Here is a 14,693-nt window from a genome sequence, read left to right on the forward strand (position 1 = left end):
CCACAGAAATGGGTGTAGGCCCCGTCCTGCACTTGTCGCGGGACGGGGAGGGCGAACAACAACAACAACAACAGGTTTCAACTATATCTGACTCCAATCAACATTTCATCTCTGGTTTGGTTTAGCCATGGGGTGAAGAAAAATGAAACACGGAGCGTGATTGACAAGAAAATATAAACACAAAAGAAATGAAGCGTACAAATGTAAACTAAGGAAAAGAAAAAGTGGGGTGCATAAGTGACAGACTTTAGTGTCTTGCCCAAACCAAGAACCCTGAAATAACACAAGAAATTAGCTTGTTTTAAAAAAAGGGTAAATTGAAGAACATTGGAAAAAAACATTATTTGCGCAATCATTATAGACAAATATAGTACTCATTAACTGATTGACTAGCATTTAAATGCAGCACAAGATTAAATAACATTATCATAACAATTTAAGTATCAAAACTATTAATTGATTGAGTGAGAGGCATATATTATATATCCATCAGACTTAGGTTAATCTCAGACAAAGCTTTGTTGGTCATCAGCCAAACTAACGCATGTCTCAACCCAACCATCATTAACTCAAACAAGTGGCGACAGGGGAACTCACCAGGTCAACCACTGTGCAATGCTTTAGAATGCTAGTTGGTCATTAGAACAACACATTGCAAGTTCTCTAACTGTGAAAACACCAGGGAGAAAAAGACAAAACATGGGTTATTGCATAGTACAGAAAACACAAAAAATAAATGCAAAGAAATTTATAAGTAATGACTGAGATAGGGCTAGCTGAAGCCTAAAGGAATAGCAGAAATCTTTATTGGATGAACCAGCAGCATTAAAACACCAGTTAAAACGATTCACTCTTCTATTTAATTATATCTCTATTGAACGCTAAAGCTTAAAAAAAGTATTACTTCCTTATAAACTAAACTTGGACTACTAGCAAGCGATAAACACCATAATGAGGGCCTGCACCTACAACAAGTCCGGCCATAAATTTTGAAATCATTAAAACAGCTGAAAAACATTGGTTCACTAAATGGGGTTCTATTTGTGAAATACACATTTGTGCTTAACCTTTATCTTTTAAACTTGCTGCAGACTAAATTTCAGGAAAGAGGCATATGTCTGTAGGGGGCACTAGAAATTCACTATGAAGCCAAAGGGGGCACCAGCCTGTTGGGAACCACTGGCCTATACTATTTAACTTGTCATTGAGAGAGTTGTTTGCCAAAAGAGTGGAAAGATGGCCAAGTCAGCCCAATGTAGTGAAGAAAACTCACCCAGCCCACTACCACCCAGGAATCTTAACATCAGTTGTGTGCAGAGTAATGGAAAGCGTTGTTCAAGGGAACCTTTGCCAGCACATGAGGCTATTTTTAACAGGTTACCAGTACACACAACATTTCTGTTTTGGAACAAGCTGGCTCAATGAGCACGAATCTCCTCTTGTGCCAGCACCGTCTCATGTGGCTCAATTGCATGCATCACATGCAGGATCATCTCATTCTCAAGGACTTGCTCTATGGAGAACTTGAAATGGGTGCATGCCCAACCAGCCACCCGGCATTGTGTTTTAAAGATGTCTGCAAGCCAAGTCTCAGAACAGCAAGTATCGACCTCCAAACCTGGGAGCAGCTTGTGGACAACTAATGTGGTTGGCAATGGGCAGTTTAGGAGGGAGTCTGGAAGGGCAAAGAGTTATACAGTCAGAGTCTTGAAGACAAGCGTTGTCAGCAGAAAGCTAGACAGACACAGAACATTGTCTCATCAGGCTTCATTTGCCCCGACTGCAGTTGTGACTGTCATGCTAGAATTGGCCTGGCAAGCCTTTCAAAGCTCTGCCAACAGCAAGTTGTGCAATTACAGGCGTGGCACAACCAACATCTTTCAAGATGAAATGATGCCAATTTAAACAGCATGGCCATTTCAACGGTCACTCAACCATTACACAGTTCTTGGATTGCTTTGGTGAATGGAAAAATAGTTTAATGAGGGCAACCCAGTCAATGTGATCTTTCTAGATTACAGTATGCCAAAACCTTCAATTCAGTGCCACACCACAACACAAAAGAGGAACATGGTCAACTTCAGTCAGAACTCAGACCTGAATGCCCTCTGGCAGTGGTCTTACCAGTGGCAGCTATTATTGCATTGCTATGAAGTTTAAAGTCATGCATCTGAGCCAAAACAACAGTAAGCATCTGTATTACATGGAGGACGCCAATGCAAAAATGTGGTTGGAAGAGACAACATGCTAAAACTACCTTGGCATTGACATGGATCTTTCCCTCAAGTTCGCTGAGTGCTGCCAAAAGGTTGTCAGTAAGGCAAACCAGATTCTTGGGCTTGTGCAAAGATCATTCAATCTCATTGACAAGGAATCACTGAGCTACTTTTACAAGAGTTTAGTACAGCTGCAGCTAGAATACTGCAACTTAGTCTGGTCGCCATTTTTCAAGGATGTTGTTCTCTTAGAGAATATTAACTGCAGAGCCACAAAGCTGGTAACAGAAGTTGCAAACCTATAATATGAAGAGAGACTGAAAGCACTCAAGTTGCCTAGCCTGATGTACAGATAGCTGTGAGGAGGTTTGATCAAGGTTTACCAGATGTCTCATGGGTTCTACAAAATCAATGTCAAGAGATACCTTACTCAGTGCGCAAAAAACAAACAAGAGGACATAAGTAAGAAATAAAGAAGCAACCCTCCTGCCTGAAGATTAAGAAGCACTACTTCAGCTCGAGAGTGACAGACGTGTGGAATTGCCTGATGGAGATTGTAGTCAAAGTGCCAACATGCAACACCTGCAAAACAGGCTGGATGTGTGTTTAGCAGACCATCAGTACTCATTTGAGTTCGAGCTGAACCCAACCAGGCATGGAAATAAGAGTCTCATGGAGGAAGACCAAGAAAATGCTAAGTACGGAGAAGTTGTAGAACCTCAACAGACCTAGGGCTTTCAACAAGGATCAACCAATGTATCCTATATATCTCCTGATGTCTTGCTTGCATCAGATTTATGCAAAATTATTATATACTCAATCTGTTGATTCTCAATAATTATAGAATTATTAATTTTCGCATTTTTACAAACTATTTAGCATTTCCGACTTTTCCAAAATATAATACTTTTAATTGAAGATGCAATACCAAGCTATGGATACAGCAGAGATAACATTTATGACAAACAAGTCCTACATACATATCACTTTATTATGGTTGTTATATAGCTAAGTACTAATGAGCTTTCTCCTTCTTAAGCATCATTAAATTGTTTGCCATCAACGTGGGAGATTTGAACCACTTCACTACTTGCTTCTGCCCAGACCAAATTATTTTAATTCAAGCAACTAAAACTATGATAGAAGTCAGCCCAGTTGATTGACTCAACAATGAAAAATGCAAACCTACATTTGTAATAATTTTCTGTTTATTATAGATTTCTAATGTCCAGTGCTAGAGAAACAGTTTCTGAAGTCTAAATATATGTAGTACCTACGGTATCGTGTCAGTGTTATTATCAGCAACACACTGAATCAAGCTCAATACCTTATATATGATGTAATTAGCTCATTTCCCACTGTTCTTTATTTCAATTCACTTATAAAATTTATCACTATTATGGTTTACCTTAATGCACTAAAACATTCCAGCTAAAGTAATTGTTAACAGAAGCATACAAGCATTAATCATCAGTGCTATCACCACTCTTTGTATGTGCCACAGAAGCATCCTCCCGGCAGCAGGGCCAGGCTGACCTGAAGCGCATTGCTGTGCAGTGTGGTGTGTGCCGCAACACACGCTACTACTCCCTGACTCGAGGCATGACTCGGGTCAATGGGGTGGTGGCATGTGAAGCATGCCGGCACCAGTATCAGTCATTCAAACGTGCTCCCCTGCCCCTGCACTGCTCCAAAGCTGATGGCAGGTCTCTTACAAATTTACACATTTTATTCAAACATCTGTTTCAAACGTCAATATTGCCTATCAATCCTTAATACTGAATTTGTATAATAAGAGATTTGTCAAGATTAGTAGCTCACTTGTACATCTGCAAACACAGAATCTAAAGGCCTTGTTGTATGCAGCTGCCTGCAGATGTTGCTCTTCACCAAGACGATGTGCCGATGTTGCTGGGTGGCGCAGATCATCGAGTATACGCCTCTGACATCTCAGCTCTACAATCACTACATCAGCTTCCTGCCAGTTTACATCATTGTAACTTGCCTATAGTATCCCTGACCTGCCTCTTGTTTATCCCTGACCTGCCTCTAGTTTATCCCTGACCTGCCTCTTGTTTATCCCTGACCTGCCTCTTATTTATCCCTGACCTGCCTCTTGTTTATCCCTGACCTGCCTCTTGTTTATCCCTGACCTGCCTCTTGTTTATCCCTGACCTGCCTCTTATTTATCCCTCACCTGCCTCTTATTTATCCCTGACCTACTTCCTGTTTATTTATGACCTGCCTCCTGCCTCTCTTATCAGGTCAGGTTTACTGCCTTTTGTTTCGTTCCGTGATTTTTTCACCAGACTATCCTGCATATTCCTGTTCATTGTACCCTCAATACTGAGTATGGCAGCACAGATTTTGATGGAGAGATCTGTTTGTTTGCGTAAACTATTCAGATAAAAACTTTCTTCTTCTTTTCACGTTTGGCTGTTGATGCAATTTTTAATCATTAAATGTTGCTGAAATTGTATCAAAATGTATTGCTGCTGTTTTTATTTCATAGCAGGTGTTCTTTGTAATTTCAACATTTTTAAACAGTGCATTCTGCATGTGAAAATTATATTTAATAGTCCATTTCGTTCTTAACACGCATGTTCTGTCTAATGATAAAAAACTCATTTGTGCAGCGCAAGCTGCGTGGTCATCCCATCGCGGCGAGCTCGCTGACACAGCAGCAGCGGGGATCTTTGTCCCTGGAGGTGCACACCGGCGTCGACTGGAAGGACGTGACGCTGCCTGAGGCAGTAGCACAGCAGAACTTGCCTCTTACTGACCTCAATGACGAGGAGGAGCCCATGGAACAGGAATCTACTTCTGCTCCGTCAGGATCAAGTACTACTTCCCCTGTTGGATCAGGATCAAGTGCCACTGCAGCTGCATTAACGACGTCTACTCCTACTGCTGCTTCAGTTGACGGAGTAATCAGCACGCCAGCATCATCGATGAGCATCAGGAACACCATCGAGAACATCATTAAGGACTTCTCCAGCAGCAGTAGCAGCATCACTCCAGGCATCCCTTCCAATAACGCTGTTGCGACCGCTAGTTCATCGCCTGCTGTCTCCGTCCCTAGAGGCAAAAATGTGGCAACAAGAGGCTCCAAAATGAGAGGAAATGCGTCTGGTCCTGTAACATCTGTGCCACACGGTTCTTCTATTCGTGGTAGTGGCACGGCCGTTCGTGGGAGTGGCTCGGCCGTTCGTGGCAGTGGTACGTCGGTGCGTGGCAGTGGCACGGCCGTTCGTGGCAGTGGCACGGCCGTTCGTGGCAGTGGCACGGCCGTTCGTGGCAGTGGCACGGCTGTTCGTGGCAGTGGCACGGCCGTTCGTGGCAGTGGCACGGCCGTTCGTGGCAGTGGTACGGCCGTTCGTGGCAGTGGCACGGCCGTCCGTGGCAGTGGTACGGCCGTTCGTGGCAGTGGCACGGCCGTCCGTGGCAGTGGTACGGCCGTTCGTGGCAGTGGCACTGCCGTTCGTGGCAGCGGCACGGCAGTTCGCGGCAGTGCGACCGCATTTCGAGGCAGGGGTACCGCTGTCCGTGGTAGTGGCGCTACTTTTTTGGGCAGTGTGCCGACAGTTCGAGGTAGCGAAGCAGCTGGTGTTTTCAACACAAATGCCGTTGGTGGCAGTGGTGTTATAATTACTGACACTTGGACTGAAGTTAGTAACAGTAGTAGTGGCGTGCCAGTACAGAGCAGCTCAGATGTACAACGCAGTAGCGTAACTGCACCTGACGGTAGCATAGAAGTCCAGAGCAACGGCATGGCAGTGCAGGGAAGTATTCCAGCAATTGAGGATAACAGCATCGAGCTTCATTGCAGGAGCTTGACAGGAGAAGCAAGCAATACAGCAACTCAGGTCAGCAACGGTGCTATTCAGAGCAGCAGCGCTGCAGTACAGGGCATCAATGCGGAAGTTCAGGATAGCAGTACAGCAGTTCAGAGCAGCAATATGGAGATTCAAAGCAGCAGCACGGCAGTTCAGGATAGCAGTAATGCCTCTAGAGCCACGAAATCCTCGCGAGGCTCCGCCAAGCGGGGAAAGAACATCAAGCGCGCCAGCAAAGTGGACCGACTCATGATGGGGATCAAGGAAGGCCTCTACGGGGCGAGTGTTTCTCAGGAGGAAGCCAAAACCTCATCATCATCGAATGAGTCATCGGCGGAGCCTTCGCGCGCTCACTCTCCTTCCCCATCGAGCTCCCACGATGACTCCACATCCTCGAACGGCTATGCCACGGCCTCCAACAACAACAGCAGCGTAACAGAAGAAAGCCGCCGCCCCACGACCGCTGTGAGTAGTTGCGGTCTGTGCGTTGTTGCCAACCGCATGGCAGTTGTGTGTCAGTGCCTTGATCTGGTGTATGCCAGTGCCTTGATCTGGTGTGTGTGTCAGTGCCTTGATCTGGTGTGTGCCAGTGCCTTGATCTGGTGTGTGGCAGTGCCTTGATCTGGTGTGTGTCAGTGCCTTGATCTGGTGTGTGTGCCAGTGCCTTGATCTGGTGTGTGTGCCAGTGCCTTGATCTGGTGTGTGCCAGTGCCTTGATCTGGTGTGTTCCAGTGCCTTGATCTGGTGTGTGTCAGTGCCTTGATCTGGTGTGTGCCAGTGCCTTGATCTGGTGTGTGTCAGAACCAATATCTTGTGTGAAATGGCATGACGCGGTAATGTGATGGCATGACGCGGTAATGTGATGGCATGACGCGGTAATGTGATGGCATGACGCACTAATGTGATGGCATGATGTGCAGGGCCTAGCAGCACACCTCCTGAAGGGGTTGGTGCCCGAGGAGCAGCTCAAGTACCTGAAGGACTTCAACCCCCGCAACAGCGCCCGCGTCAGGCGCAAGAAGGACCGCGTCGAGTACTTCGACAACCCCAAGGAGAAGAAGTGGGTCAAACAGTACTGGGTCTTAAAAAAGTGGGTCAAACAGTACTGGGTCGTAGAGAAGTGGGTCAAACAGAACTAGGTCGTAGAGAAGTGGGTCAAACAGAACTGGGTCATAGAGAAGTGGGTCAAACAGCGCGAGTTCTCAAGGGTTCTGTTGAAGTTTCTTTGACGTGTTGCTCCAAGTGTTGTTCTCTCGCTCTTGCAACACAATTTTTCCTGATTGTGACATATTTACAATAAATTATATGGGTTTCAAAAGTACTTTATAAGAGCACACTTCTAAAGAGGCCGGTGTCTCCGATGTTACCACGTGTACAATGAATCAATAGAATGACAAGGGGTGACATACATTTACCCACTTTAATGCCATTCATATATGTTTACCCACCCTAATGCCATTCATTATATGTTTACCCACCCTAATGCCATTCATTATATGTTTACCCACCCTAATGCCATTCATTATATGTTTACCCACCCTAATGCCATTCATATATGTTTACCACCCTAATGCCATTCATTATATGTTTACCCACCCTACTGCCATTCATTAATGTTTACCACCCTAATGCCATTCATATATGTTTACCACCCTAATGCCATTCATATATGTTTACCACCCTAATGCCATTCATATATGTTTACCCACCCTAATGCCATTCATATATGTTTACCCACCCTAATGCCATTCATTATATGTTTACCACCCTAATGCCATTCATTATATGTTTACCCACCCTAATGCCATTCATTATATGTTTACCACCCTAATGCCATTCATATATGTTTACCCACCCTAATGCCATTTAGCCATAGGCACGCTAGACCATATATTGACTCAATTGCCCGAAGTCTCAACTGCCGGGAATTAACTTTAGAATACAGATCACAGCCCAGTGTAATCAGCGGATTTGCTTCTTTTGACCATTTAAAAAGCACAATTTATAGATTTTGAATATCAGCACACAGCTTTAATAAGCTACTATCTGATGAAAATTTTCTGCATCTGCTTGTGAAGTATAAGATTTCATGCAAATAATTTTTTTCATATGAAAAAAGAATTGATTGATTACCACTGATTGAGCACTTATTTGGTGATTCTGTCCATTAATTCATGCATTGTCTCCGACTTAACGCAAGTGTGTAAATTTCAGATCGATTAGGCAGATAGAAGTATGTTAAATATCGATTATAAGATTTGTAGCAGACAGACAAACAACAATAAGTGAAGTTAAATAGAAGTGTGGAAAAGAAGGAAGAGACTTTGCAGGATACCTCCATTTAACAACCGCATTGCTACCAGAGTTAAGACTCTTCCTGGATCTTCCGCCTATGACCTCACTACCCTGGGCAAGTAACAAGTGACAACATTATATAGCGGTTTCAGCGTTTATTAGACCGTAGGCCTGTCGCCAATTCTTAACATCGCAGAACATCCACAGCTTGTTGCGGTCTCGAACTCACAACTCGCACTGATTCAAATTCTGCTGTGCTTAACCGCCCGGCCTCCTCGCCGATTCTGGCCAGAAACTGGCGCACAGAGCTGGGATCGAACCCGCACCTCTCTGCTCCAATCCCGGTACTCTGAACTTTAACCACTGGGCCACCCTGCCCTTAGTTCAAATGCTTCAGTTCAAATGAGAGCAGATGCGTCAAACAATACGTCCGGGCACCGGTACCATGGAAACCTGCCTTGGGATGACGGTGCAATGGTGCACGATGAGGGCGGGGCATCAGCGTGGCTGCGGATAAAGACGTCGCAAATTTCACATAAAGACAATATTTCAGTTGTCGTTTCACCACTTCTACCTTCTGTAGGACCCAACACCACTCAAGTGCCAATGTTTCTGTGTTTTACCAGCTTTCCTATCTGCAGGATGTTGGTTTCACCAGCTAAAACGTGAGTTTCACCACATCCACGAACTACAGGATATTGGATTCACCACCTCCACCACTTACAGGATGTTTGTTTCACCACCTCCACCACTTACAGGATGTTTGTTTCACCACCTAATCGTCTTTGTATACACTACAAACTTTCACTTTGAGCGCGTTATACCTAATTAGCTTAGTTAAAGTGTTGCCGGCTGATCTGAATGTAAATAATCGTAAACATCGAACGATAAGCTTGCGATCTACCATATTTTTTCATCATTCTTTTTGTTTGAGCTAAAATTACTCTAATCCAGATACCTAGTGTGGCAAATGTTTTGTTTCACGGTGCCTGCTGAATAGTTTCGCAGTAAGGAATAACCTCGGTAGGGCGAAATTAAACTTATGAACAGGTTATATTACCGAGACGTGCGTGGCTTTGAGGGTCCAACTCGGGCTTTGAGTTCACGGGTGCGAGATATTGAAATCCGCGCGTTTCGTGATGAATCTCTTATGATGAAGTCTAACAGTCATGTTTATTGATTGAACGTGTAGGTCACATTTTAAGGTCGTTTCAACAGGACTCTTCAGTCACGTCGAAGTGACCTCTGACACCAACATGATACATCGCTGGGCATTTATTTCTTTTAATTTTATAATTTCATTTGACTTGAGATCTTCAAGGAACTTCTTTAAAATTTTATACTATAACGGCGTTTCATTCCCCCTGACAATTCATTAGGATTCAATATTAAGCACAATTAAGCAATACGTCAAATTGCAGGGAAGTAGCGTTAGTCACAAAAAACATAGTTCATCGAGCGTCAAACGTAACCCACATAAAGTATTGAGCAATGTTAACGAGATAGGATACCGCATACTAGTAACGCACTAACGCTCCTGACCATCTGGTTAGGGGGCAGTAACGAGTGACATAGAAACAGGAATTCCGGTCAGCAAGCAATGCAAGATGAATGCTGTTAACAATGTAATGCCTGTTATACCTTAAAAACTGGAAAGGCCAAAGAAACAAGCTATATAAAAAAAGTTTATTAAGCCGCGCACGTGTCTTTCCTATCGAGGCGAAGCGTACTACCCGCCTATGGTGTGCGCTCAGATATACAGTGACCAATCCTTTGCATTATTAGCGTCATGATTCATTACGTTACGTATACGCACTTTACCTACAGAAGTTCATGTCCTATCCTAAATATTGGGCACAAATACTGGCGGAATTTGATGCTAACTTCGCCAGTCAAGCGTCGTCCCGTCAAACGGTCATGCCAATCACAGGCGGTTAACCCAGACCTGCCACCATTGCACAGCTTCCGCGAGTTTTTCTGTATCTGGCCCAAGGAAGCATTGAGAAGTAAAGTGTACGAGATTCCAGTTAACCAGTGCATTTCTGGTGGTTGTATAACGGGTATTTCTTGGTGTGTGGATAACTGAATACTGCTGAATTAGTTGAATTTTCAAAATACAGAAAATGTATTAAACTTGACATGTGATGCACGAGTAATTTAGTTCAAAGCCGTTGCGTGAAGAACAGACCATCGCATACGACAGTCGCAGAGATATGACAGTCGTACTCAACGGAAATCTTCTCTAGCCGACGATGAATCTTCTCTAGCCGACGATGAAAGACCGAAACCGGACACTAAAGGCGGTAACCTGCAATAATTATGTAAATTAACATCAGCCATAACGTCAACAAAATGTCTGTTTCTCATTAGAATATTTTAACGTAATACAATGAAATAAATTGGGGGGCAAGTGAATATATATCGAGGACAACAGCTTTTCGGCAGTGTATAGCTCAACTTGTGAACTGTACATTTCTTTGAGCAAATTGCTCTGAATCAAGTTCATTCTTATTGGACTACTCGGTGGTAGTTTGGCTAACGGAATTAAATTACGCATTAAAGCGCAATACGTTTTGGTAAAATACTTATCGCAAACCTGGGAATCACAACCTCATTTTTAACATCAGAAGTATTCAAAGTAACAGATTATTACATCTTGATGAATAAAACTAGTAGGAATAAACGTTACTTGCGACCCACCTGAAATAAGCACTAAGAATAGGACGTTAGCGCATCTTATAGCTGTGACTTTCTTTACAAGAAGAAAGCTCGCCCTCGAACTCTACGCTGACGTGGAAGTCGAGGTCCCTGTTATTGCGCTCGTTGGGCTTCATGGTGAAGGTGCCCGTGATCTCCTCGCCGTTCTTGGCGGTGATGTAGTCGTCCAGGTAGAAGACCGTCTGTTTCCAGTGAGTGTAGCGAGCCTCAGGGGCTGTAGAGAAGCCTGTGCGCTTGTGGCACTTTGTGAACTCGATGTTGAAGTACGTGATGAGGGCGTGAACGTAATCGTTCCGGCGGACCTGTGTGACATAGTAACGGTCGGTGTTTGTTCATTTTTTAATAGTAACACTAGTGGTAAAAAAACGGGATTAAAAACGATGGCTAGTTTCGCATAGTTCAAATATTTTACTTCTGTAGCAATATAACTAAAAAGAGACAGAATATTTGACTAAAAAGAAAGCGTCAAAGCTGAGAAAATTGTGACAAGAAATTTGATTTTATTCATGTAATTGCTCAAGATAGAAAGCCTGCTAAGAGTCGAACTCCGTCCAGGTTTGGTATCCTATCAATGTACTTCAACGTTCAATGTTTATTTGATGTCTGGTAATAGAGCTAAGAACGCAGCGAGGAGTAGGTTTCAAACAGCACTAGAAAAATGCTGTAAACCTTACAAAATTCGTTCAGATTCCAACATACATTTATCATCTTTGAAATGTGTTGTATACATGCACAGGAAGGGAATTGACTTGGTACCTGCAGATGGAAGGGGGACTTGAAGGCGAGGTCCTCTTTCTTGACGGTGTAGAGGTCAACCTCCTTAACGAGGCACGAATTAGTGACCACCTGCTTGGCCTCGACCACGTCCACGAGGGGCTCGGTCATAGCCACCGTTCTGATGCAGGACATGTCGAAGCCGTACACGTTCTCCCACCAGTTGATCTTGTCGTCCTTGTATTGGCGGTCCTGGCGAGAGATTGAACAATATGAGGTAATGACGTAAATACTGTCATACAAGCTGATATTATCGTCCATCTACCTACGGTCATGACGTGAGATTGTAGCATTTTGAATGATTTTTAGCTGCAGAACATTCCCGATTTCTCCGATCCAACGAATTGAGAAACAGTTCAATAATAACCATTGATGCTTTCGATCACTGAAAAATAAGTATAAGAACACATCTGTTCCATGTAATAAATAAATCCTCAATTATATGTCCTTTGATCCCTTAATTATATGTCCTTTAATCCCTTGTGAATTATTTTGTCAATTCTTTGATTTTGGTAAGGGCACTAACAAGAAAGAACAATATAGAACCGAGTATTAAGTAGCAAACGTTAAATAAATCTTGTTCTGACGGTTGCAGATGAAAAGAAATTGTGGTTCTTTAGATCCGTGTAATACAACTCAGCAATACCAACTCCAAGATTAAAACTTGATTAGGCGTGAAAAAAAGCAGTGCCACCAACAGCAGATGTAAAGAGCTCAGTGCGGTCTGTAGAGAGCATGCAACTGGCCTTGAACCCTTCACTTTCGATTAACAAATGCAACACGTAATAATACTGGTGACACAGCACGCTGCTGTATGCATCCCATGCAAACCCGAAGCTGCACGCATCTCACCTCAATGGCAGATACGAAGAGCGTGGCACGGTCAGGGAAGAGGATACCGTTGGGGGCGAGCCACTTGTCTCTGGCAAACAGGACCGTGTCCAGCATGCTCTCGTAGAACAGGCAGTACCCCATCCACTCGCTGATGATGATGTCCACCTTCTCTACAGGCAGGCTCACTTCCTCCACCTTACCCTGGATGATCTCCACCACTACATGAAAATTTCTGCTATCAACAATTTGCAATGCATTCACATTCATTTGGCATACGAACGTTGGCACACATGCAGTTGCATCAATACTCGGCCAAATGAGCCAAAATTGGACTCAAAACACTTGAAAAAAAAAATAATTTACAAAATATTGCAGCACTAAGTCAAACCTGTGAGGAATAATTTAAAGATACCAACCTTTGTCCAAATTATTGTTAGCAACAATTTTCTTTGCGTGCTCAACAATATTTGACATCTCAATGCCATAGACTTTTGAGGCGCCGGCCCTGGCAGCAAACATTGAGAGAATACCAGTGCCACAGCCCACATCCAGCACCACCTGCACGGGGTTGTGTTGCATTTTAGTGGTGCAAGCTGTATGTTGTGATGTGTAAATAGACCTTCCATCCAATGCTACCAGCGCATGAACAGCCTTGGTTGCAAGCAACATATTCAAAATTTCTGATAAATTTCAGTTAAATAGCTTTTGGGAATAACTGCCATTTTGAAAGATGAATATATTATGTTTTGATCCAATTCTTTATATAAGCATTATCTTAAACTCGTGTTGACATTCTAACATAACCTCAGCAAACTAATGTCACTTCAGCAACATCTTTATAAACTGAAAGGCATGCTGTGGCAGCATTGTATACCTTCACAAACTGATAAGCTATCAATGAATGATCTCGGAGGAACTAACATTTCCAGGCAATCGTAACAACAGCAGTGCTAGTACTTCTCAACTAAAAACTTATTATTATTATTACACCAGCCAGGCACTTCACCTTGTCTTTGAAGAGGTGTCTGTTGTGGAACATAGCATTGCGATATGTGAGCGTGCGCACCTCGTCCTTCAACATCTCCTGCACAAGTGCATTAAAATCACCAGCTGAATTAGCAGCTTGATAGCAGAGTGGACTTGTACAAAGCACAATGACAGGCATATATTAATTAATTTCGCAAAAAATCAACGTCAGAGAGCTATCAAAATAGCTGTTTAGGTAATATTATTTCTCAATAGGGGTAGCAGCTTAATAGCAGAGAGGACTTGTACCAAGCACAATGACAGACATATATTAATTAATTTTGCAAAAAAAGCCACATCAGAGACAATAGAGAGCCATCAAAATAGCCATTTAGGCAATATTAAATCTCAATAAGAGTAGAAAAATTGGAAGCTATTTACATGCACTATTCATATCCAAAAGTGTCAGTTTCATGGCTTCACTACGGTATCCCTTGCCTTTTATATGACACATGATCAGAAGTCACAGTGGATCACATTTCAAATAATTCACTGAATTTATTTTGTTGAAATTGTATTTGTAACAATTTGTGTGCATATTGAAAATGAAATGAAAAGTTTTTTCTCAACTTTTAGTAATAAATAGCAACAAATTAAATGACAATGCAGTACACCAGTTGATCAGTACAACTTTATGACAGCTAACTTTTACGCTAGACTTCAGCATGCATGTAAAGTGCTTTGAAATGATTAGCTGTGAATTGGAGTGTCAAGGTTCAGAACCTTCTGACAACTGATTACGATTACAAAACTGACTGCTTATCAAGGCCAATGCTAGCCATGGTTGCCTCAAGAGCCCAATTGGTATAAAGGTGATCATGACATGGCTACATTCCACATTTTACCAAGAACATTTTAGTAAATAATGAAATTGATAATGCAAATAATGACATTTTCTCTATGGGTTTGTCTTTGCCATCTGTGCAGATGACATCCTTGCTAATGCTCTCCATTTTTTGAACTACAACCTGCAGAATAATAAAAAAAAGCATTT

At 42.9% G+C, this 14,693-nt stretch overlaps 2 protein-coding genes across 2 annotated transcripts in view; one reads left to right on the forward strand and one right to left on the reverse strand.

Moving 5' to 3' along the window:
- Positions 1 to 7,191, forward strand: part of LOC108677330 (endochitinase A) — a 9,764-nt gene extending 2,573 nt beyond the window's left edge. The window contains exons 2-5 of the mRNA XM_018165548.1: positions 3,721 to 3,922; positions 4,083 to 4,212; positions 4,853 to 6,517; positions 6,973 to 7,191. Of these exons, the coding sequence (XP_018021037.1) occupies positions 3,721 to 3,922; positions 4,083 to 4,212; positions 4,853 to 6,517; positions 6,973 to 7,191 (2,216 nt within the window). The remainder of the gene's footprint in view (positions 1 to 3,720; positions 3,923 to 4,082; positions 4,213 to 4,852; positions 6,518 to 6,972) is intronic.
- Positions 7,192 to 10,021: 2,830 nt separating this feature from the next.
- Positions 10,022 to 13,754, reverse strand: LOC108677331 (protein arginine N-methyltransferase 1). The gene is made up of 6 exons (XM_018165549.2): positions 13,680 to 13,754; positions 13,090 to 13,231; positions 12,692 to 12,891; positions 11,822 to 12,031; positions 11,048 to 11,367; positions 10,022 to 10,655 (listed from the first exon to the last, which is right to left on the reverse strand). Exons 1-5 carry the CDS (start codon positions 13,752 to 13,754, stop codon positions 11,074 to 11,076), a joined length of 921 nt encoding a protein of 306 aa, XP_018021038.2. The 3' UTR covers positions 10,022 to 10,655; positions 11,048 to 11,073.
- Positions 13,755 to 14,693: the final 939 nt, after the last annotated feature.

The sequence above is a fragment of the Hyalella azteca genome, unplaced genomic scaffold (assembly GCF_000764305.2).
Source record: "Hyalella azteca isolate HAZT.00-mixed unplaced genomic scaffold, Hazt_2.0.2 contig10828, whole genome shotgun sequence".
Taxonomy (NCBI): Eukaryota; Metazoa; Arthropoda; class Malacostraca; order Amphipoda; family Hyalellidae; genus Hyalella; species Hyalella azteca.

Bases quoted from the DNA above. Each gene is read 5' to 3' on its own strand.
- LOC108677331 (XM_018165549.2), bottom strand. From the start codon at position 13,754: ATGTTGAAGGACGAGGTGCGCACGCTCACATATCGCAATGCTATGTTC. The intron at 12,892-13,089 runs GTTGGTATCTTT...ATTTTCATGTAG, and splicing joins TAACAATAATTTGGACAAAG to TGGTGGAGATCATCCAGGGT. The intron at 12,032-12,691 runs GTGAGATGCGTG...ATCTCTCGCCAG, and splicing joins TCTTCGTATCTGCCATTGAG to GACCGCCAATACAAGGACGA.